The 24009-nt window shown below is 37.7% G+C and overlaps 1 protein-coding gene across 20 annotated transcripts in view; it reads right to left on the bottom strand.

Annotated features, from left to right (window-relative positions):
* map2k5 (mitogen-activated protein kinase kinase 5) overlaps window positions 1-24009 on the bottom strand; it is a 241798-nt gene that overhangs the window by 147127 nt on the left and 70662 nt on the right. For all 20 annotated transcript variants that reach the window (XM_069910483.1, XM_069910481.1, XM_069910485.1 and 17 more), the window contains 3 exons: window positions 20076-20143; window positions 18805-18853; window positions 7319-7383 (listed from right to left, as the gene is read on the bottom strand). In XM_069910483.1, coding sequence (XP_069766584.1) covers window positions 7319-7383; window positions 18805-18853; window positions 20076-20143 — 182 coding nt within the window. The remainder of the gene's footprint in view (window positions 1-7318; window positions 7384-18804; window positions 18854-20075; window positions 20144-24009) is intronic.

Below are 24009 nucleotides of genomic sequence, written 5' to 3'. Positions count from 1 at the left end.
TAAACCAATGTAATTAAAAAGATAACAGATACTGCACCATGAAGGGAGTTCAAGGCTGAAATCTATTCTCAGGGCTCAGATGGTTATGAAATGCTGCAGTTTTTCTTTCCTGATTTAGGATATCTGAACCCTTACATGAGATTACAACCTTATATCTCACTATGAAGTATCTATTGTCTATATATCTCACTAGGGGAAAAAAGGTCGCCACTCTTGACAGGTCCTCTACTAATATATTAGAGAGTGAGAGCAGCACAATCTCAGCAGGCAACAGAAAGGAAAGCTAAACTAAATGCCGGAGATCTGAAAAATGTCTGGAAAAGCAAAGCTAGACAGCCAAAATCTCAAAGAGAAAGATTCCACTTGAAAGAAATAATAGCAACAAAGGATAAAGCAGTAGGTCATTGAAATACTGCGAAAGGAGATAAGAACTGTTTTCAAGCCTTAATAGTGCGGCACTATAGCTCTTGTTGCCATTGGAGTATGCTTCAGGTGCAGTTTTAAGCCTTAAAATAACTTGCTTTTGAATGTTTCTGCATTCAATGTCACATTATACATTTATTTAAGTAACAAATATCACTATCATCCATGAAATTTAAAAAGTCCTTGTGCATTAATCTGTACCATTTCTCCTGGACAATGGCTATACAATAATTAACTGATTATAGAGAGTTGTACATCATCTAACTACCATGAAGCCAGCTTCAAATCACTGGGGTTTAGAGTCACATCATCTTTTGAAAATGGCGATTTATTTGCCTTGAGTAACTCAAAATTAAATGATCAAATACAAACCACAAAAATGGAGACCACCGACCGGTAAGCAATATTTTCCAAATTTTGTTATTTCATGACTATTCTCATTGACTTTGTTAATAGTGAGAGCTGGCAGAAATTTGAGACAATCTCAGTTTTGTATAAATGTCATTCTTCATTGAAGAATTAATTTTTCGATTTGAGAATGATAAGTGAATCCTTTAGAAACATCTTAAAAAACTGTTATGATTTAAAACAATGTAAAAATTAAAACCAAATACTTATATAAACTCAAAGTTTAAAAAAAATCTAAAATGATCCTATCCTTAGTTCCTCACAGACTTGATCTAGCATTGAATAAATTCAGTAAATATATTTTAAGACAAGGTTGGCTAGATTTTTACAGAGCATGGGAATTAAAGGATATGGGGTATAGGCAGGTAGGTCAAGATGAGTCTATTATCAGGCTCGACGGGCCGAATGGCCTGCCCCTGCTCCTATTTCTTACAGTATGTTCCCATATTCTTATGAATGTGTAAGAAGTTACATTAAATCTGGCCTGGCACACCTGTCTGTTCTCTTTTCCAATTGTTAGAAATGGGGATCTGCTACAACCCGTGCTCCAACAAGTCAGGAAATATAGTGCGCATGTGTCTGTGAATGTTAAATCCTGCGACAGGCACCCAGCATAATATGGGACAGTGTATATTATCGGGACAATTAAAAGGCTTGCATTAATACTAGTGGCACCCTGCTCCACAATCTGAACATAAAATAGTTGAGAAAAGTTAAGATCAATGAAAGCAAAAGTAGCTAGCAGGATCCAGACACAGCAGTTTTACATTTGAATTCCAATTGCCAAACGATTCTCTGTGGGGAAATGGCAATATCAATATGGGATGAAAAACAGAAGAGTACTGGAAAAACTCAGCCAGTCACTGGTGTGAGTCTTGTTTAATGCAAAAATACCGAGAGACTTAATTTCAATGATGGAGATCTTCATCGGCTTTCAGTCTCTTGCACGTGATTCAAAAGTAAAAGCTGCAGAGCAGATAGCAAAAACCAATGTGATGAATGACTAATGAGTGTGTTTTTAAGGTGCTGGCTGAATGTGTATTGTTGACCAGAGTCCAGGACAATAACTAGCACCAGCCCACAAACTTTTAGTAGCTATCCAACTGATTCCCCTTTGGTTTAAATTCTAATTTAGAGAATGCACTTCTAACAAAGTGGCACCCTTTCTGAAATGCACTTTGGTGTGGTTTTAGCGAATGCAATGAAACTAAATAAAAGCAGACAATGCAAATTGAAAGTATACATTTTTAAAATCACATTTCAAGAATCCCTTATTTCTGGGCCTGGAGGCTACTTTCCTTAACCAGAGGAATTAATTTCTCTGTCTGTTTATTTACAAAAGGAGCTCGTCTTTCGTGCAAATGGGAAAATTGGATAATTTGTTGTTTAAATATTTAAAGAAGAAAAATTTTAAGCTTCAACAGCCTGGCAAGCTGCCCAAACATCTAAACAAACAGTAAAAACCCACTGTAAATAACATTTCTTTTAAACATCAGCTAAATGCACACTTCAATCCTGCTTTACAAAGTCTTCTGCAAAATTACTGTAACTAACAAGCAGAAATTTATCAGCTTCAGCTAAAATCAATTGCTTAAATCAATTCTAACACTGCTAGTGTGTAAGAGGCCCACTGGCAATTTAGGTAAATTACACCATGTAAATGCTTTTGCCTTAATTGAACAGTTTTATCAAGTCGGCTCTGAATGCTGTCCACACAGCTTACACTGAATCTGTCTAAATCTAAACATAAACACATTGTATATCTGGATGGAAAGGTTTTGTTTAAACTAGTCACTTGAAAGCTTCAAAACTGATTAAAGTGGTACTAAAATAGTTCCATTAATGGCCAGATAGATAAACAGATGGAATCTGCCCCATGTAAATTGGAAATAAATATAAATCAGTTCTAACCTTCATTTAAATTAAAATGCCTTGAAACTTGAAGTTTAAAAGGTATTATTCTCTTCACTAATATTCGGTTTTTGTTTCAGAATCCATCACTCGAAACTTCATCAGCAAATGACAAGTTAAATTGCAGGAGCTGAAATCTGAAACAAAAACATCGATGCTGGAAGAACCGAGCCAGTGAAGCGTCTTCACAAATTTCTGCCAGCTCCAACGCGATCCTTCTACCAGTCACCTTTTCTCCTTTCATTCCCTTTCTGCATTTCACAGTGACTGCTCATTCCGTGGCCGAGAGTCTGGTACTCCCTTCTGTGCACACTCACACTCTCTTCCCGTCCTGCCACTTCCCACGCAACTGGACGATATGCAACACTTGTCCATCCGCCACTTCCCTTGCCACCTTCCAGGAGCCCAAAGAACCAATCCAGATAAGCAGCAATTCAGTTACACTTCTTCCCATTCAGTCTTTGGCATTCCAGGTTTGCAATGTGGTATCCACCACAATTTGGGTGATGGCTTCGCAGGGCAGCTGCACTCAAGTTGCAATGATGATCCTGAGCTTCCTATCGTATGCCATTGTATAATTCTCAATCACAGTTCCTTCTCTACTGCTATCCTGAGGCCCAACATACACTAGAAGATGATCTTGGAACGAACACTGAATTCTCCAACTTCAGGCAAACTGCTTTCTCATCATTTTGCACTATTTTTAAATTAAAAAAAAAATTTAGACATATGGCACTGTAACAGGCCAATTCGCTCCGTCTGTTCCAACCTACCACCCTGGTAGGTTTTGAAGGGTGAGTGGAAACCGGAGCCCCTGGAGAAAATCCACGCAGATACGAGGAGATTGTACAATCTCCTTACAGACCGTGTGGGCACCATTCCTAAATTAAAATCAACTTTGCTTATATCAAATGGGATACAAATATTACTCTTTTGTTTGCTCGGAGCAGGCGGGATTAAAAAAAATTATCTGCTGTTTATTCCTACTCCATGAACGATTAAGTACATATGCAAAAATACTTTGTGAGAAATTGTTGTCCCCTTTCAAGATCACATTGTCTACATTCAATATCACCCACATCATCCAGGTTTGTATAACTACAATAAATTATAGCTTCGCTGGACCTAGAGTTGTGGAAAAAATTGTGAAAACTAATACAGTACAGCCATTGCCTCAATTAAGGTTCAATTATGGGGGAAAAAAAAATACCGTTTAGGTTTGGTTATGTGAGTTTTGTGATAAATATAAAATACAATAATTCTAGCATATTAGTATAGCCATCATTTAGAGCTTATCCATTGAATGCATCCATACGAGATGATGCCTCAAGAAGGGAGCCAACACCATAAAAGATCCCCAACACCCTGGTAAAAATCTCTGCTCGTTGCCACCTTCAGGTAGAAGGTGCAGAAGCCTGAAGACCAATTCAAGAACAGTTTTTATCCAAAGACCCTTGTTCCTCTCCTTGTTACACTAATCAGTACCGTCCGCATTATTGCAACATCAAATTTTAATCCACCAGAATATCTGTGAATATTTATTGTTCATTGATTTTTTTTTCGCATTTATTGTCTCTTTTCAATTCAATTTTTGTTTTTCAGTTGTTTTCATAGGTTTCAAAGTACCTTTCAGCTGCAGCATGTGAGAATTTCCGTGTATGTGTACACTGTGCAATGTATATGACAATAAACTCAATAATCATTAAAATTTCTTTGTTCCACCTCTTTAGTTCATATCTGACAACCTCACACTTTAAACCCACAGTGCTGTGCTTGTATACATTTACAAAATTGCTTTAGAGCCAGAAATAAATCCCCAAAACGTCAATTTCTTTCCATGAATGCTGCCTGACCTGCCGAGTTCCTTTAGCACTTTGTTTTAGAAACTATTTTTAAACAAAAGTGGAGTTTACAAAAGATGGGGTTCATTTATATATTGGAAATGCAAATCTAGTTCCAGCAGAGGCAGATTAAGCTGTCGTCGCCACAGGTTTCCTTGTGAGCAGGCTCTCCACTATAGCACACGCAAAATAAGTTTCTAAATTTTACCAGCAAAATATAACCATGAAATTATTACTAAAACTCAGTTCACTTTTAAAGCTTCAGTACAAAATGGACTTTGACATTGTGCAAGCACAGGTCTTGGTGCTCAAGACAGAGAAGGGAGACAACTGATTTGGGATGGGATAAATCCTTAGCATATGGAAAATTACGTAATAGTTTTGCAAGCTAAGAACTCAAATCTGAAGGCCTGGACATCATCTATTTGTTTCAGCTGCAAAATTAGAATTCACCACCTGAGTGATAGAATCTTTTAGGTTTGCAACATAATAATTTTGAATTATTTCAGAAACTTAAAATGCATCTTAATCTATCAGCCTTTCCTCCTATTATCTACGAAGTTTGGAAACACCACATTGTGTAACCAAATTTTAATTTTTCAAAGCAAGCAAATCTTGCTGAATTTCTACTGGTCTTTAATGGGACCTCGTTTACAGTCCTGTATGTAGTTTAGTTCTCAAAACTTAAAGGATGTAAGGTCTCGAACTCAGAGTCTGTTAGATGGATGTTGAAACAAATGTCCTGGTGCTGCAGCTGCCACTGTCAATTTCATTTGTGCTTGGGCTCCAAGGCCGTAAACACCAATGAAACACCAGTACAGTTTTCTGTCATAGAAAGAATGCCACGTGTGACTTGACTGCTTCTGGAAGTTGGGGAAGGGATGGGATTGGGGTGGTGGTGAGGTATGTCAGTTGCCGATCTCAGGTCAAGAAGAGGGACTAATATCAGGGTAGAGATGAAGAGAGTGACTCTATGGCGCTAGTTGGAGAAAACAATTTAGTTAATTGGTTGTGGATGTGTCATCAGAGGTCAAGCTCATTTAATGGAGGTACAATTCTGACACGCTGAGAAAAGGGAAGAAAAGGGAGCACGGAGAGTTAAGCAGATTAAAATTTGGAAACTTTATTTATTATTGTATTAAAACTTGTGTTTTCATATCTCTTGAACTTTAGCCGTTATGTAAATTTCCGAGACCTTTCATAAACCATGGCTATTATTACCAAATGGATTTCACATCATTTCTGGAACACGTCTCATAAAAGTAAATCCAATATTAATAAAAGTTAATGAATGAATTATTTTTTGATATTCTTTAATTTTCATTGGGACCACACTTACAGGCCTGCTCTTGTTCAGTGCAGTCTTTCTCTCTACTTACATACCAGGAAAGACACAAGTGATTCATTCGATATGAAGGTGTCTTGGACTTGCTCATTACTACTGCACCACTGCAGAGTGCCACGATAAAGGACATATACAGCAAGCAGGCTGTGTTTTAGCAGCATTATTGCGCCAGCTCATTGTGCGTCACTCACTTTCCATGTAATTTTCACAAGAAAAGGTATTGGTAGTTTTTAGAGAAAATATAGTCATTAAAAATTCCAACTGTATTATGCATCCATTTACTTATAAAAGCCTTTCAACTGCAAGATGAATACATTTGCACCACAATTACTAATGTTTGGCTAAAACATATCATATTCAAGTGTGTAATTTACATTTAAAACAAGAAAGTGATTAAAACTACCTACGTACTGATTATTTTGAATTGCAGAGAGTATTTGAAAAACAAGAAGATGAAAAGTACAAAATTCAAGTGATAGTTTCTTTACTTCATGTCATGTTCTTTGTTATTTGTTTCAATAAGCTAAAAACAAGCAAGAAATTTTGAAAATATGACATATATACCCTGGTACCTACACAAAACAAAAGCATCTCTGGTTGATGCAATGAGATTGTACTCACTACCATATATAAGATAGATGGCTGTGTGGACCGATGGTAACTGTACTCAATTGAGTGAAAAAGCTATTTGTGCAGCATAATGGGTATCTGGGAGGGTGATTACATAAAATGTTGAGACAAGAATCTCAGTTTTAGGTTAGTCTGGAAGCCATAGTCACTAACATATGCAGGCTTGCTTGCTTTGTAAGTCATAACTCATTCCTGCCATCCCCAACCCCAACATTTATTTCAAAATGCTTTGTCAATTAGCATTTGGAGTTTGTGAACTGTTCATTCGGGTATGTGAGGAGTGTGATCGCTTTGGAATTAAGAGAAACAACAAAGTAATTCAAGCCACTGCAAGAAAATTTAAGTGGTTGTAAAAATAAATGGGTTGTTTTTTTTTATATACAAGTGCAAACCAGAGTAGACAGACTCCCTTTAAGCCAAGGTTAGTGCAAGCAGTGATCAATACCTCAATCTCAATAAACTATTTCAATAATAGTTGATTCAGGTGGAAACAGGAGTTGAAATTTCTGTTCATCGACCTGTGTCACCTTGTCATGTTTGCTGAACACTGATAATACATCATAGCTGTAATGGAAATGACTAAGTGTAAAGTGTACACAGAAAGGCACCCACAAAATCGCTTTCATTCTTCAACATCAAATCAATATGATATGCATGCCTTCAGCCAAAACCATATGATGGATGCTGGGAGGACATTAAAAAACCCTTTACCAACATTTCTCAATGCATTCTGTGGTAATAGGTAGAGGCAGATACTCACTTGTACACTGTCCCTCCATTGCCATGACCGAGGATGTCTCGATACTGAATGTCCTGTTCATTCATCTAAAAGAAGGGAAGGTGGAAAAAAAAACTAGTAATGTCAGGCAAGCGTATAGAAATGTCAAGGAAAAGTAACTCAAGGCCATAAACAACAAGCATCCAGGTCATTTCAAGTTCAGCTGCAAGTGGGGAAAGATCAATACAACATTTGCTGTTCAATTTATAAAAGACAATACCAAGGGACAAAGTGATGGAAAGTTTAATGACAATTTGTTTGCCTGGGTCATTTCATTAATGTTTGATAAAAGATGTCAAAACGGAATGATATAACATGGTTTAGGTGGGCTAGTGTGAGGAACCTCAACAGTGGGTTGGGGATTGAGGGAGAAGAGAAAGGAAGCAGACTGGCATCACTTAAACCCTGAGGGCAATACAAAGGCAAAAAATGAGAATTCGGTGTAAAATCACACCATTCTGCCTCAAAACTGAAAGAATTTAATTTAGCTGAGAGTGGCTTTGGTCTTCATTACAAACAAGTAGGAATGTAGCCATCCTTCAAAGTGTATGTCGGTGCTGTCAAAGTCTGTAGCGTTCAATGCCAGTCACATAGAAACAAGAGACAGGTGCTGCAGAAGTGTTAATGTCAAAGACTTCAATTGTCAACTTGGTAAGAGAGTTAAGAAATAACCTCTATGGCATTTTGTCATACAGTTTAAAACACACAGAGAAAAAAAGTTTTGTTCTTTTTTCTTCTGTTTTATTCCCATGTCACTCTATTCCTTTCTTATAAATCTATTGTTGTATTTTGACTGTTCCCCCATCTCTTCCTCTGTTGGCGCACCAGTATGTGGTTCCCCACTTAACTTTGCAGACATTGGCCCAGACACTTTTTTTTAAGATCACATCAAATAAAGTGTTTCTGATAAAGAAGGCAGCAAATCTATTTTCAGTGTTTTTGGTGATGAAGTTTTAATCATCTAAGGGGGCAAATGCACTAAAATCAAAGGTCAGAACTTCCAGGAAAGCCAGCACTTCAAACTCAAACTGCTGGCATTTATGCCTGTACCAGGAAGTTTGGGATGCCAGTGCAAATGCTGAAGTCCCAAGCTTACTGGGTTTTCTAGGCCTTCTCCCATCTTCGTCATAATTTGAACCCACTCAGCAAGAGAGCATAAGCTTACTGCAACTCGCCACAGTTACCTACTGCAGATACAAACTACAAGACTGTCAGGGAAAAGGGTAAATATTAATTAATTCACATTTTTAATAAATTGTTTAGGTAAATGTTTTATTTGCTTTTGACTTTTTCCATTTAATTTTTTGAAACATTTTAAGTGGATTCATTGTTTATTAACAGTTTACAAATCTTTCGAAAAGGCTTTGTGTTTGATGATGTAATGTCACTATATTGCAGCCCATCAGTTCAACTCATATTCACCATCAAGCACCGTGGAGCCATTCTCCAAACATATTTTCACAGATTATTATTTCTCCAAGACTTTGCAGTTATTTTAAACCATAAAATTGATTTGTCACCATGAGGTTTAAAAAGCCTGGCTCTGTTGAAAAATATAACTTACAAAATTCCACTCTTCCCGCTCATGCAGATAAACCCTCTCAAACAGACACACAGCCCTTTCAGATGACTTTCGTTAAGCTAGTTTGCATGATAAAAAATGTCACCTGTGTTTTATAAGATTTGGTTACCATGACTAGCTCAGTAGTCGTTCAATATCTCAGATAAGTGCAAAATACTGTGTAGCAATACAATGAGTAAATTCAGTTGCACATGCTCAATAAAATTCATACTATGGTAATTAACCACAGCTCACCCTCTACAGCTATGAAGTCATAACACAAAGTGGCTCAGCTCAATGTTAAAAAAAAGTGTCTGAACAAAACAATAAACTAAATATAATCTTAAAAAATTATATTTCATCACAAAAAAATTAAGATAAAATTGAACATCAAGACAATTATTATTTAATCTCCAGAATCTCATTTTCAAGGCATGTTTTGAACTCCTGATTGTATTTCTGGCCAGCAATTACCCACCCAGGTACAGGTTTTCCTCCTATGAGCTAAACCCTTAAAAAAAAAATGAAATTAGATTTCACAATTTTTTGAAGGAAATGGCTAATATTACAACATGAATGAAAATGTATGCATAAAATTGCCAAAAAGAAACAAAATTTTCATAGGTCAATGTAATATAATTGTTATACAGTATATGTTTATAATCTTTAGTTCATAATGCAATTATTTAAATATTATAAGCTTTATTAACATTTATTTTCAAGTCAATCTGATTTATATATAATTATTTAGTATTTAGTGTCAATATATCATTTGATAAATAAAATATTTCTTATTGTAAAGCATCCCATCAATTTTATTCATTAAAGCAACTATTCCACGAATAATGTGGCAATGGAAGAGGTCCAGCAAATGATATTTTATATTGCACCAAGTAATTCAAAAACCTATGGTCAAACGCTTCCTATAAATTGCTGACATTTTATCAATACTGGAATCAATGGTTGGCATTACCAGTGAGTGACAGATATGAAATAAATATTTATATCACATAACCTGTGTCAATGAAACACAGCAAAAAGCTATTTTCAACCTGTCAATAGCTGATTTTCCCAATGACAAGGAGGAGAATCATAATTTTAACTTTTTTTAACATCTAATATGAAGTCAATATTGAACTGTCACTGGTAATTTTGTTAAACTACCAGATAGCACATTTTCAATGCTTGGTTATATTATGTCCTGAATTGTACAGAATTGATTCTGTGGCAAACAAACAAGATTGGAGTACTGTCACTATCAAATGTCAAGGGGACATCCCTCCATTAGGCTACTCTGTTACAGGTGATATCAAGGGACAGGCGTAAAGAGCAAGCTGGTAATTGTCTGCTTGACACACTCAACTTGAACAACTTGATTCATGAAATGCCAAAAAGGCTTAGTCTGTTCCCTTCACAGAGAATGAATACGCATCCAAGATGATTAACTTTTTATCCTAAAAAGTGTGAAAGGAATGTGAACAGCAGTTAGGAAATCAATAAGCATCTTTCATTTGCAGTGACACAGATGTCTCAGTCAATACAACTTAATAAGCAAGCGTGATCACAATGGACAGATGCCCTTGTTCCTCAAAGGTCTCTTAAAAAGCTTCATCTTTCCACACTACCTTAAAAGCACCAATAGAATCTATTTATTGTGACCAATGTAAATGCACAAGTCAACAGTAAGTTAAATGTAAACAATTATTAAAATTGCAACAGACATTTCCAAAGCCCCTGATAAAATACTTCAAAGTAATTGAATGGTCCATTAGGTCAGGAATGCAGTGTGGGAGCTTCACTGACACCGACGGTGGCCTCCATTGTATTGGATATTCTGCCTTCAGAATACACAGTTCAATTATGGCTAAATAATGATTTATTCAATATAAAATAAAAGTAAATTTCTAGTTTTCAGCTTCTAACTTACCAAAAACTCCTACTTTTGCCATGTGTAATTTCCCTTAGCCCTGTGACTGACCTCGTATAGTAATGTCAGAAGAGAAGTAGATTTTTAATTTAATTCTTGGGAGTCATTATCTTAGAGAATCTTTCCTGGACCCAACACACCAATGGCATTGTGAAGAAAGCATGTCAGCACCTCTACTTCCTCAGGAGTTTGCAGAGGTTTGGTATGACATCAGGAACTCTGGACAATTTCTAGAGGTGTGGTGGAAAGCGTGCTGACTGGCTGCATCATAGTCTGGGATGGAAACACCAATACCCCTGAACATAAACCCTTCCAAATGGTAGTGGACGCAGCCCATGACATCACGTGAAAAAACCATCCCCACTACTGAGCACATCTACAGGGAATGCTGCCATCAGAGAGAAGCAGCAATCACCAAAGACCTTCACCACCCAGCACATGCTCTGTTCTCACTGCTGCCATCAGGAAAGAGGTGTAGGTGCCACAAGACTCGCACCACCAGGTTCAGAAACAGCTGCTACCTCTCCACCATCAGACTCCTCAACAACAAACTCAATCAGGGACTCATTTAAGGACTCTTACTTGTGCACTTTATTGATTTTCCTTTTGTTCTCTCTGTATTACACAGTCAATTTGTTAACATGTTTTATGCTGTGTACAGTTTATTTTTTGCACTACCAAATTAGTGGCAATTCTGCCTGGCCCGCAGGAAAAAGGAGTCTCAGGGTTGTATGTGATGTCATCTATGTATTCTGACAATAAATCTAAAATCTGAATCTGTGTTCAGTTCATATTATGGTACAGCATTTGACATACTGACATTCAAAACACAATGAACTAATCAGAATACTTTGAGTGCTAGAAAGAACTAGACCAAAGGCTTTGCTGTAATTTAAGATATAATTTTATTCTACCTTCCCACTGGACTAAATGATTAAAACTTGACAGAATAAAAGCATAGATGGTGGTGCTACAATTGTTGTTGACATTTTCAGGGATTTGGGTTCAGTCATTACCCTTGGTCCTGTCTGTGTGGAGTTCAATGTTTACCTGTGATCCTGCAATTTTCCAGTTTCCTCCAACCATTACTTAACCCTTGGTATGGGTAAGCGGCATTAAGAATAAACGAGGTGAGAATGATAAGGTCTGGGTCGATAGGAAAACATAGAGAGGAGGAATAGGATAGATTGGACATACCTGCACCCAAGTATCAAATGTTAATACTTCTGGAAAATAATTCCTCCGGACACTGGAAAGTTTATGGGCAATGAAAAATGTCTCTCACAGATGGTCCACTCAGCCTCCGACACTTGAGAAAACAACCTGTTTGTCCAACCTTTCTTTATAGGTCATACCCTCTAATCTAGCCAACATCCTGGTAAATCTCTTGTGTGCCCTTTCCAAAGCCCCCACTTCCTTCCTGTAATGGGCAATTGTGATTGCACACAAAATTACTGGAATGTTTTATAATGCCTTCCACAAAAAAGACCGACCCAAAATAATTATTTAGAATATCTCCCAATTCTTAAGCTTTCTCCTAATTTTTACATTGGATTGGAAGATCTTACTCTCTATTTTATTTGTTTTTTTTTTAATCTTGTCCCTTTTTATAACTTTTTAAATCAATGTAAAATTGTCTTAATAAACACAACCCCTCCTTTGTACAGTACCGTTAATGATATGTAGTAGTAATATCAGTCATATTAATTAATTAAAAGTGAACACATTTATACCACATTTATATCCACATTCAAGAGAGTATACAAGATGATGAATGGGAGATGTGTGAGTGTGTGTGTGTGTGTGTGTGAGAGAGAAGCTTTGGTTGTGCAAATGATAGTTTTAGTACAGAACTAATGTCTTACAGAGAGCCACTTAATTTTACCTTTATACAAAAATTCTGAATAACCTTAGACAACTTTAATTATCGAAGTAGTCTTGAAAAGAATTAGCTGAGCTATTTCTGACTATGGACACTATTTGAGTCATTTTGTAAAGTGAGCAACATGGGGGTTAATGCCATCAAGGCACTAAACCAGTCTTTGGTAACAATTTCATTAGATGAAGTGTTGCTCTACTATTTAACTTTTGATCACATGGTTTGAGCCCTAAATATGGGTTCATTACTGCCAGATTTACATCTTGGCAAATCAGAGCTAGCTGAATCAAATTAAAATCAAGTAAAACATATGGCTTTGAAATAACTGCCTATGTATAAATCCAGGCAAGTAGGTTGTGTTGTTCCATGGCTGTAGAATCCACCGAACAAGGTAACAAGTTAAGTCCAGGACCAAAAGAACTGGGTGATCTTAGGGGGTACAATTGAAGTGTCAGCTTTATGATCACGTGAACTAATCAAAGAATCAGTTTCTGTTTCACGATTATAGACTTCCATTACACCAGGTTCCATCTGAAAGTAAATCAACCAATCCACAGGACCTACAGGACAAACCAAATTCTGTAATACAAAAGGAGTACAAGATCTTGCAAATGGATTGGTCAGTCATTAAATGGTCTTCAGCCAAAATGCAAGAGGGCTTGAAAAATACTGAATCAGCTAACAGCACCAGTTGCATATCAAAATTTATTCTCTCAGGAAAACAATTCGTTTTCTTGGGACCATAGAACATTCGGCTATTCTCGATTGTGCTGAACTATTATTCTGCAGTCCATAGCCCTCCCTAAATTAAGCCTGCATTCGTCACTTCAGATGGCACCTTGTTCCACACTCCCACTGCTCTGTGTGAAGAGGATCCCCCTAAACTTTCATCCTTCACCCATGTCCTTTGGTTTGTATGTCACCTACTCTCAGAGGAAAAAGCCTACTTGCATTTACTCTATATAGAACTCTCCATCATATCTCCCCTCATTCTTCCTCGCTCCAGGGAATAAAGTCCTAACCTGTTTAACCTTTCCCTGTAACTTAATTCCTGAAGTCCCGGCAACATTCTAGTAAATCTCTGCACTCTTTCAATCTTACTGATATCTCTTCTGTAGTTAGGTAACCAAAACTGCATACAGTACTTCTGCCAGTTCCTTTCATGAACGTCTATAGTTTTGAGTTGATTCAGCAATAATAGGTACAATTGTACAGAGGCTACATGTGTGACATCAAAGTATATGAAGTTAGCACAAAGCCATATTTGGAACTTGATTAGACCTGAAAGAGCAATAAAGAAAGTATGATTTTCCAACTCAAACCATCATGCTCAATTTTCACCTATTTTTTCTTTTTATCATTTGCTTTCACTGTTCCTAGACTAGGAATCTCCGTCAAAACCACTCCATGTTCCACAAGTCATGTATGATAACCAAGCATGTTAAATTTTAATTTTCTATGACATTCAAAAACCGCAGAATTCAAAATGAACGGTAAACACTGGAAATACTCAGCAGGTCATCCGGCGTGTGCAGAGAAAGAGAATGTGTTAATGTTTCACATCGATGCCCCTTTATCAGTTGATCTATGTGTAACAACCTGATGAAGGGTCCTGCAGCTGAAACCTTGGCTTCCTCACATTTTGTCAGATCATTAAGCATTTCCAACATTTAGAGTCACAGAGTTTTACAGCACGAAAACAGGCCCTTGAGCCCTACCCATCCATGCTGACTAAGTTGTCTATCTAAGCTCGTCCCATTTGCCTATTCCCCTAAACCATTCCTATCCTTGAATGTGTTCGAATGTCTCTGGAACATTGTGATTGTGCACTTGCCTGTCCCACTTCCTTTGGCAGGTCATTCCATAAACATAACACCTCTGTGTGAAAAAGGTGGTCATCTGGCCTCATTTAAATCTTTCGCTTCTTATTTTAAACCTACGCCCAGCAAATCCCAGCATATCCAGTCTCTCCTTATAAATTCAGCCCTGGCAATATCTTCGTGAATCTTTCTGCACTCTTTCCAGCTTAGGGGATTCCTTCCTAGAGCTGGGCAACCAGAATTGCACACAATACTCTAAATGTGGGTCTCACCACTCTCCAACTAGACAGCATTTACACAGACCTCCAGCTTCTGTTAAACCCCTCCCCCCGTTTCTCTCTTCACCTATCCCTCTGTCTCTTTGTCTATAGCTCCCCACCCCACTTCCTTTCCTTCTTCATTCAGAGCTATCCCCTCGCCCTATCACTTCTCTGCTTTTTTCTCTTCTATCCTCCCTCCTATATCCACCTATTACCTCCTACCTGTTGGCCTGTCCTCCTCCCCCTGTCCTTTCCTCCCTCCTCTTCTCTGCTTATCCCACCTTTTTATTCAGGCGCTCGCCTGCTTTTTGATTATACCTTGACGAAGGGCTCAGGCCCAAAATGTTGTTTACCCTTTATTTTCTATAGCTGCTGTGTGACCTGCTGAGGGTCTCCAGCACTTTATATTTTAAATTTAAATTTAGACATACAGCATGGTAACAGGCTCACAAGCCCACGCTGCCAAATTACACCCAATTAATACGATTTTGAAGGATGGGAGGAAACTGGAGGAGACCCACGCAGATGTGGGGAGATCGTAAAAACTCCTTACGAACAGACAGCACCCGATTTGAGCTCAGGTTGCTGGTGTTGCAACAGCGTTGAGCTAATTGCTAGGCTAATCATGAGCTATGCTAATCAAGGTTGCCCTCTGTGTATTGCTCAGCGATATCGTGCGCACTTTTAACACAATGTGCCAATTTAGTGTTTCTACTTTTAATTTTCTATCACAATACCAAGATGGGGCTTCTCGGCATTACATCAAGGAAAACGTTATTCTGCCATTATGCTGAATTATTATTGAGCAATTTAGCAGAACCTAAATACTTCCACAAAGAATAAAGGCTTGAACTCATCCCCTATTGTTCGGTGATTTACAAGCTAAATGTGCCAACCAGATGTAGACAATTCATTAATGTAGGGAACTTTTGATTAGTATTCTGATTTTCAAGCAATAATTATGAAATCTTATTTAGCTATTGAAAATGAGAGGAAAGAAAACAGAAAGAACAACCAAGCCACCACAGAAAAAGGGGAATGAGAATGTAATGGTGAAACTACTAGATCACTAATCCAAACGTAGGTTTGAATCCCACCTCAACTGGGTAATGTGAATTCGACTAATTGAGTAAATTAGGTATATTCTCAATAACAGTAAAGATGAAAGTGTGGGACTGTTGAAAACTTCTCCTAGTTTCCTAGTGGCCTTCAGAGAAGGAAATCTTCTGAGGTAGAGATATACAATTTTACACAAACTTAGAGAATATAAAGTTTAATATTTGGCACAGGATCAAATAGAAAGCCTCATTAAAATATCAAGTGCTATCTTTCAATATGATTTTGAAACATCTAAAATGCTAAGATCTCTACAATGTTAGATCTTGAGTGTTTTGTACCAGCAAAGATGCATCTGCCTTCAACTATTGCCCTTAGCTCTGAAGTTTTCTCACCACCTTTACGCTCTATATTGTGCCAAAGAAGCATGACAAAAAGCAGTAACAGAGATTTAAAGAACTAGGATAAAAGAGCAAGGAGTCATAGTTTAAGAAAGATCAGTCAATAACCTATGCTTGCTTTCTCCAATGCAAGGAGGATTACACTGTGAGCAAGGGAATGTCAATCACTAACTCCATAAAAGAACTGTTAGAGCCTTGGGCTATTGTGTATAAAGAGGAAATGGACAAGTGTTACATCTCCTTGGTTGCAAGTCAAGTGGAGAAAGGAAATGTACAGGCAATGAAATGGCGAAACACACAAAATGCTAGAGGAACTCAGCGGATCAGGCAGTATCCAAGGAAGGTAATGGTCAACATTTTGGGACAAAACCTTTCATCAGGGAAAAAAGAACAAAAAACATTTCAGAAACTTTCGTGTGGATGATCCAATACCTAAGTTCCTTCTGCCCTAGTTTAACAGAATGGCATTGATGGAAAAGATCATCCATGATCAATGGTGGAGCAGGCTCAAAGGATTAAATGGCCTACATCTGCTACTATTTCTAAGGACCATTTATCTAATTATTTTCAATCAATTTATGATTGTATTAAATTAGTAATTTTATCACATTTGTTAACCTATTGTTGAACACTCATCATACAACAATCTAACCACAAATACATGTCGATGGTGAAAATGCTGCAGAACAGTTTGAGATATATACAGTTTTAAAATATTCAGCTTTTACTTATGTGACCGAACAGATACTCACTCAGTCAGCATCCTGTTCTTCAAATTCCTCATCCAAAACTTTTCCAAGAATTCTGAACCTCATCAATTCTTCTTACCAATCATCTATACACATGCTGACCTCCGATGAAGCATTGAAAATATCATTCTTTAGTGAATCTCTCTCCAAGACCTAAAGCCTCACTTTCGAGAATGACCTCCAATAGACCAAGAACTTTATATTCTTACAACTCTGGGCTCTTTCACTTCAAGTCAATTCACGGTATTACTGCCGACTTGCAGAGTGCGTCATAAGTTTTGGAATTACCTCCCAACATGCACTTCCATCTCCTTGAAGACTCTGCACAAAATACACCTTCTCGACAAACCTTTTCTCATTGACCCAACTATTTGCTCATTTTTGTCCTTTTTCTCAAGAAAAAATTAAACTATTACATCTCTTATCTGGGAAGACATTCCTTCCTGCATTTAAAAAAAGCGCTGGATGGGTCACGTCTCCAGAATGGAGGACCATCGCCTTCCCAAGATCGTGTTATATGGCGAGCTCTCCACTGGCCACCGTGACAGAGGTGCACCAAAGAAAAGGTACAAGGACTGCCTAAAGAAACCTCTTGGTGCCTGCCACATTGACCACCGCCAGTGGGCTGATATCGCCTCAAACCGTGCATCTTGGCGCCTCACAGTTCGGCGGGCAGCAACCTCCTTTGAAGAAGACCGCAGAGCCCACCTCACTGACAAAAGGCAAAGGAGGAAAAACCCAACACCCAACCCCAACCAACCAATTTTCCCCTGCAGCCGCTGCAACCGTGTCTGCCTGTCCCGCATCGGACTTGTCAGCCACAAACGAGCCTGCAGCTGACGTGGACTTTTACCCCCTCCATAAATCTTCGTCCGCGAAGCCAAGCCAAAGAATAAATCTGTGCACTGTAGTCCTCCTCTTCCAGCTTGGTGATGATGTTGGCATAATAACAATTCTGCTCATTCCATTAATAGGTTTATCCCTGTTATCTGGAATTCATTCAACCAGCAGCCTCAAGCAAAATCACGGAAATAAATAGGTAAACTATATGGAGGTTTAAAATTAGCATCCCTTAGCAGTTAGTTTGCCAAACACGCAATCTCAAGCAACCGGCAAATTCACTTATCCGACATCTACCAATCCCGATAATGGCTGGATTCCAGGGGGTGGGGGTTTACTGTATATCGTGGGAGAAAGTTGTTATTAAAGCTACAAATATCTTTATAACTTCTCCCTAAAAATGTTTTTGAAATTGAAGAAGCAAATAAAAAAAAATATATATAGGTAAAACAGCACAAAGGGGACTCTTGTAGTGAGCACATCATTAAACTATTTCTGCTGTCTGAAACACAATGCACGGCCTAGATAAAAACATTTGATAGTTCAAACTTTATTTCTACATATTACTTCCATTCCACTTTGTAATCAGTGCATTATTCTTTATACCACATCAAAGATTTACATTGTAAACTAAATACTGTGTGCCATCAAAAATGGAAAGAGATCAGTGGTCGGTGGATTCAGGAGCTGAAATTTATGGAGGTGGAAGATGGAAGTCTGGCCGAGACAAGAGTTGAATTTGGATAATGTTTTCAGTGGTTCATGGGCCGAACACAAATACAAAACTGATTGCTCATAACTTAGTGTTTGTCAAGTAAGGCAATTATACTTTATATTCAGGCAGCAACCGGAACATAAAATGAACCTGTAATTTACAAAAAGCTTCATAAGCTCACTATTATTCACAGCTGCTTTGTAAAAAATTACGCATCAATGAAGCTGTTATTTTATTTGCATGTAGCTTCCAACACTCACCTGTCCATTTGCCAGTATTTTCTTAAGTTCAGCAGATGACTTCTTCAAGCTGAAACAAAAGTTATCAAAAGATCATAAATATTGATTATACTTCACACGTAAATTACAGAACTTGATCATGTAATTACAAACATTGCCCAAGATGTTAACATTAGTGATCCTTCCCCATTGGTCTAAATAGAGATAAACAAAATGAATTGTAATTACAGTGAAGCTATCACCTTTTGTTAATGTTACACAATTGAAATGAAAGGGACCCTTGAAATGCACTGCTTCGATTCTCAAAGTAAAAGGTTCCACAGGCAATAAAAGCCATAATTACTCCTTTGCAAATATTCTGATCCTAAAAGTTAATCATACATTAGGTGGATTGTGATTCTTTCAAATGTTTCAAAATATCCTAGACTTTGAAATACTGTTTATGTATCAAGTTTACACCTCCAGCTTCCAGTGAGAGTTTTTTTGATGTGGGCTCCTCATCCGATTTGACGACTTCGCAGCTACTGGGCAGCAGTAACCAAGTGTAGTTGCTTCTACTGATGGCAAAGTTCACGCTAATGCTATTTAAGAAAATAGCTTCCACTGAGACTTAATTCGTAGATAAGTGTAAAACTGAGCTATGCTAAATCATAGTGACTAAGGCAGGGAGACTTTGAAATCTGAACAATGGTAACAAGGGTTCCAATTTTTAGGTTTTTTTTTCTAGCACTACAGAAGTTTGAAATACACCTTGGGCTCCTGGTATTCCATATGTCCTGCACCAGGCAAGACTAGATACCAGCAGGACTACAGCTAAGTGATGATAAGCACTGGTTTATAACTCCCCAACTTGGGCCAGATACCAGTGGCAGTACGTACCCATGAAACTACATTCCTACTTGAAGAGAGGAGGGAAGTGAAAAATCCAATAAAAGGAAAAATGCTTCAAATTTTAATGCAAATTTATTAAATAATTTGCACTTTGTCACTTAAGTTTGAAACTAATTTAAATATAATATCAATACTATCAACATATCTTGAAATTGAGAAAACAGAGTAGCAAATTTCAGATATTTTTTATGTTATTAGTTATGAGATGTTAGAAGAAATGATGAATATTAATTCCACTATCATTTGCTTTTTATAATTGTGTTCCTCTCATTTTTGTGAAGAATTCCCAGCAGAAACACTTCTCAAATTATACAGTATAACAGTTTTAAATCTAGCATCACTAGTTATCACACAGCGAACATATCTCATAAACCGTTCTTGATTCTGCTCTTGACTCTTACCTATTGTTCGGAAGGCCTTCTGTGACTGCTGGGCAGCTATTATTAGAGGACCCTGCCCGTGTATTTACCTGCAGGCGGATAAGGAGTTTTTATCAGTCATTCACGGGCTGAGGACAGCATTCTAATTAACCTGTAATTTACCATAGATTTTTCATTTCCATCCAAAGGTTAATTGGCTTGTTGCTAGGTCTGTGGATAGTTGTGTGATCTCTATTCGCACGTGACGTTAGCATTCTAAAGCAAGTCTTTACAGAAATGAGAAAAATCAATACTCAATGCTACAATTGAATGATGAATACCATTGCACAAAACATGCCTAAAACCGCATCAGCATGCATTTTTAATCTTAGATTTTACAAAACCTTCCATTGCATTTAATTTATAGCTTCCTTCTTATTCTAACATTGCTCACCAGCTTTAAATGAATTTGCTGGTGAGATGCCTCTGGAAGCAATGACAAATTTTGAGGAGTGGTCAGGGATTGTGGATACCAATAAAGTCTTTTCCACCTGTATCTTGAAAAAAATGGCATAAAAAGACTAAATGGTGAATGTTACAAGTTTCCATCAATGTATAAGTAGGAGGATAAAATTTTTCAAGCTTCTTCTGTCTGCTCTGCTTTTCAATACAATCATTGCTGATATTTTGCCTGTGAATCATTGTTTTGAACAGTCAGTCTGAGCTACCACAGTCATCAGGTGCAGAGAGCTCGGAAGATTCACTGCTCACCTTCTCTCCTCTCCTCTGCTGTGAATATTCATCCCCTACGTGCTTGTGATCCTTGATTCTGAATATCTCAGCCAAGGAAAACCTCAACTACACAGCTCAGCTATAAAATGCTGCCAGTCTTCAATGATAGTCACCTCTCATTCTTTCGAAATCAAGAATATAGATCTACTCGGCTTAATCTATCCTCGTACAATAGACCTATGATATCTCAAATCAATCTGGTCAAACATCGCTGCACTGTACTCCCTCCTTCAGAAGTACACCCCTCCTCATGTCATTTTGTTTGATAATCTCTTTTTGGCACTTTGATAATAAAGTCTAAAGTCACCAAATCAGTTGTGTTGACCACCTATCCTTAAAGAAACTCTTAACAGAAATATCAAATGTGATTTCTCTTTCGTTAATCTGTTGACTTTGCTCACTCCTATTACCATTTTCTATGGTTCACGTCAACACTTCCTTACTGTGTTTTCCGTACTACTGATGCCAGGCCTACTTTTCACCATTTTCTTTCTTCCTCGAGTCATAGGGGTTATAGCCCCTATCTTCCAATCTACGTGAATTGTTCTAGAATGACAGCATTTTGGAAGATGAAAAACAGAATGTTTCATATATCTAACGACACTACTTTTCAGACCTTGGGTCATGCGTGACACCAAGTCCTGGGGAATTACAGTCAGTTGGCTTCAAGAGGCAGGCTCCATCACTCACACACGAGTCTTGAATCCCCATTGCGGATCTCACTGTGAATGTAGGGAATTAAGGCATCTGGATAGTCAGGATCACGGCATGCCACTGGACTGATGTATCATACTGCATGCCACAGAGTACAGAGTGCACGTGCACACCATTTATAGAAGAGCAGAGCAGAAATGATGACTATGATCAGGTTTAACAGAAACACTGGCTCACTATAAAATGTTCAAATAATTACATTTATAATCGCTTAAGTTAAGTCATTCCCTTTCATATTAAATGGCACATCTGCTGCTGCTTTTCCTTAACTAGTCATTTAGGTTTGATGAGGTCTAGCTTCTCAGTCCGTGGGTTTCAATGTAGCTAACAAGGCCAATGTGGGACATGCAGAGTGTACACAGATGGGTCAGATTGGTAGCGTTCCTTCTATCACTTACACGGCTACCGTATACCCTTTATCAATGCCATCTCCATTCTGACTAGTCGTGGGCCAGAAATTCCATTGCATCACTCTCCCAGCAAAGTTTTGAGAACATCTGAAAAATCGAGTACCCTCTTCCCTTTGAGCTTCAGAGAAGGGTTGGAGTTGGTCATTCAAATGATGAGGTCTGGCTATTAGAGAGAGATCTAGGTGTAATTTGGGCCTCATTTCTAGGAGAGTCGCTTGGTTATTTTATCGTGCTGGTGGATTTAGAGCATTTTGCAGAGGTGGTTCCAAACTTGAAGTGCTGACATAGTTAATCCGAATTGTAGAGTCATACATGAGGGCACATTATGGATCTTGGGCTTCAAACAATCTTTGCCTTGCATCACCAATGACTGTACTGATGTAATAGTTACAGGGATTTCATTGTCAATGTCTGCCTTCCCTGAGAGTTGCTCCATAGATGTTGGAAGCTGTCTGCATTTTCCATAGTCTCGGAGTGGGCCTTGAAGTTAAACGATTTTGTTATATCGTAGGGCAGGTTAGTAGAGAACTTCTGACCCAGAGGTTTTTAAGTCTCAGGCCCATTCCCACATTTACAAAGGATTGTTGATATTGCAACACGTGAAATGTTAACCATAGTTGTCCAAAGAGGGCTCGCAAAGTCAGTAAGGACCCCTACCACCCCCCAGCATGCAACATCTTCCAGCTACTCCCGTCAGGAAAGATACAGGACTATCAGAGCCATCAGAGTGAAAAAGAGGTTCTTCCCACTGGCAGGGAGACTTTTGAATGACTGATCTACTGCTCATACAAACCCTCCATGACTCAACTATTGATTCAACAATGATATTCATTTATTTTAATGTATGTATACATGTATTGTGCACATATATCGTTTGCCTGTATGTGCATTTTGTCTATATGTATGTTTGGAGTGTGTTATACTGAGGTCTGGGGAACACAGTTTTGTTGGGTTGTACAATACAATTGGATGATAGATCAACATGAATTTGAAGAACGAAACAATTTATCTAGCCTAATTTTCTGATTCCATTCTGGGAAATATGTGTTATTGCCAAAAGGAAATCATTATGCCATTCATTTCTTAAACTAAAGCAGCAAAGATTTATTTCAACTGAGATTGCTCATTAAATCATTGGATTTTTCGTCAAGCAAGACTCTTAGTCACGACATGGACACCATTTTAGCAACACGGAGGCATGAGTATTAGTGTTTCCATGTTCTACCAAATGAAAGACAAAGGGCAAGGACAGGATAATAGCTTCAAAAATTCTGTAAAGGCAAATTCATTTTGATATGTATCCTCAGAAGAGACATCTACATTTAAAATAAATGTAGAAAAAGCTGGAAGTTCACATACTTACCAGCATCTGGAAAGAGAACAGGTTGGCAATAGCACTTCAACTGTTCAATCTCCAGTAGATGAAGATTTTGAACATTTACAATTTTTTTGTAATTTACATTTATTTCAAGAATGTCCTTCTCCATGGTGCTGGTGATGCATTTTATTGGAAAGCTCTGGAGATTTTCTAGCTGCAGGAGCAGTTAAAATAAGTCCGCTTCTGGGATGAATAATCTGGATAAAGGGATGAAAAGTTCCCTGGAAACTGGATTATGACTGCACAATGTACAGTTTAGACAAAAATGGACAAAAGGAAAGGCAAATTTTTAACATTTATTTGAAAATGGGAACAAATTATCTGACTGAAGATCAGCAAATTCTTTGATTTACCGAGGAGCTATACATTGGACTATCTCATCCCTCAGTGAGCTCATCTACAGAAAAGGCCCCAAAAAGCTCCAGTTTCTAAACAAATGAAATGAAATATCTGCAAAAGTACCGAAGAATTCAAGATGTGAGAAATGTTGGGAACACGCAATAGTTCAATAAGCACACACAAGGGAAAAAAATTAGTCAACGGGTAAACCCACTATCAGAATCAGAACCTTAATTTCAGTTCCATGGAATAGTTATACTCAAAACTTTATTTCTTAGTAATATCTGCTCTGCACTTCAAACAATTACACTGTAATTTATATTTTATAAACATGGGAAATAAT

The sequence above is a fragment of the Narcine bancroftii genome, chromosome 14, assembly GCF_036971445.1.
Source record: "Narcine bancroftii isolate sNarBan1 chromosome 14, sNarBan1.hap1, whole genome shotgun sequence".
In the NCBI taxonomy this organism is placed as follows: domain Eukaryota; kingdom Metazoa; phylum Chordata; class Chondrichthyes; order Torpediniformes; family Narcinidae; genus Narcine; species Narcine bancroftii.
The sequence above is the reverse complement of the archived record's forward strand: the minus strand, read 5'-3'. Positions and strand labels throughout refer to the sequence as shown.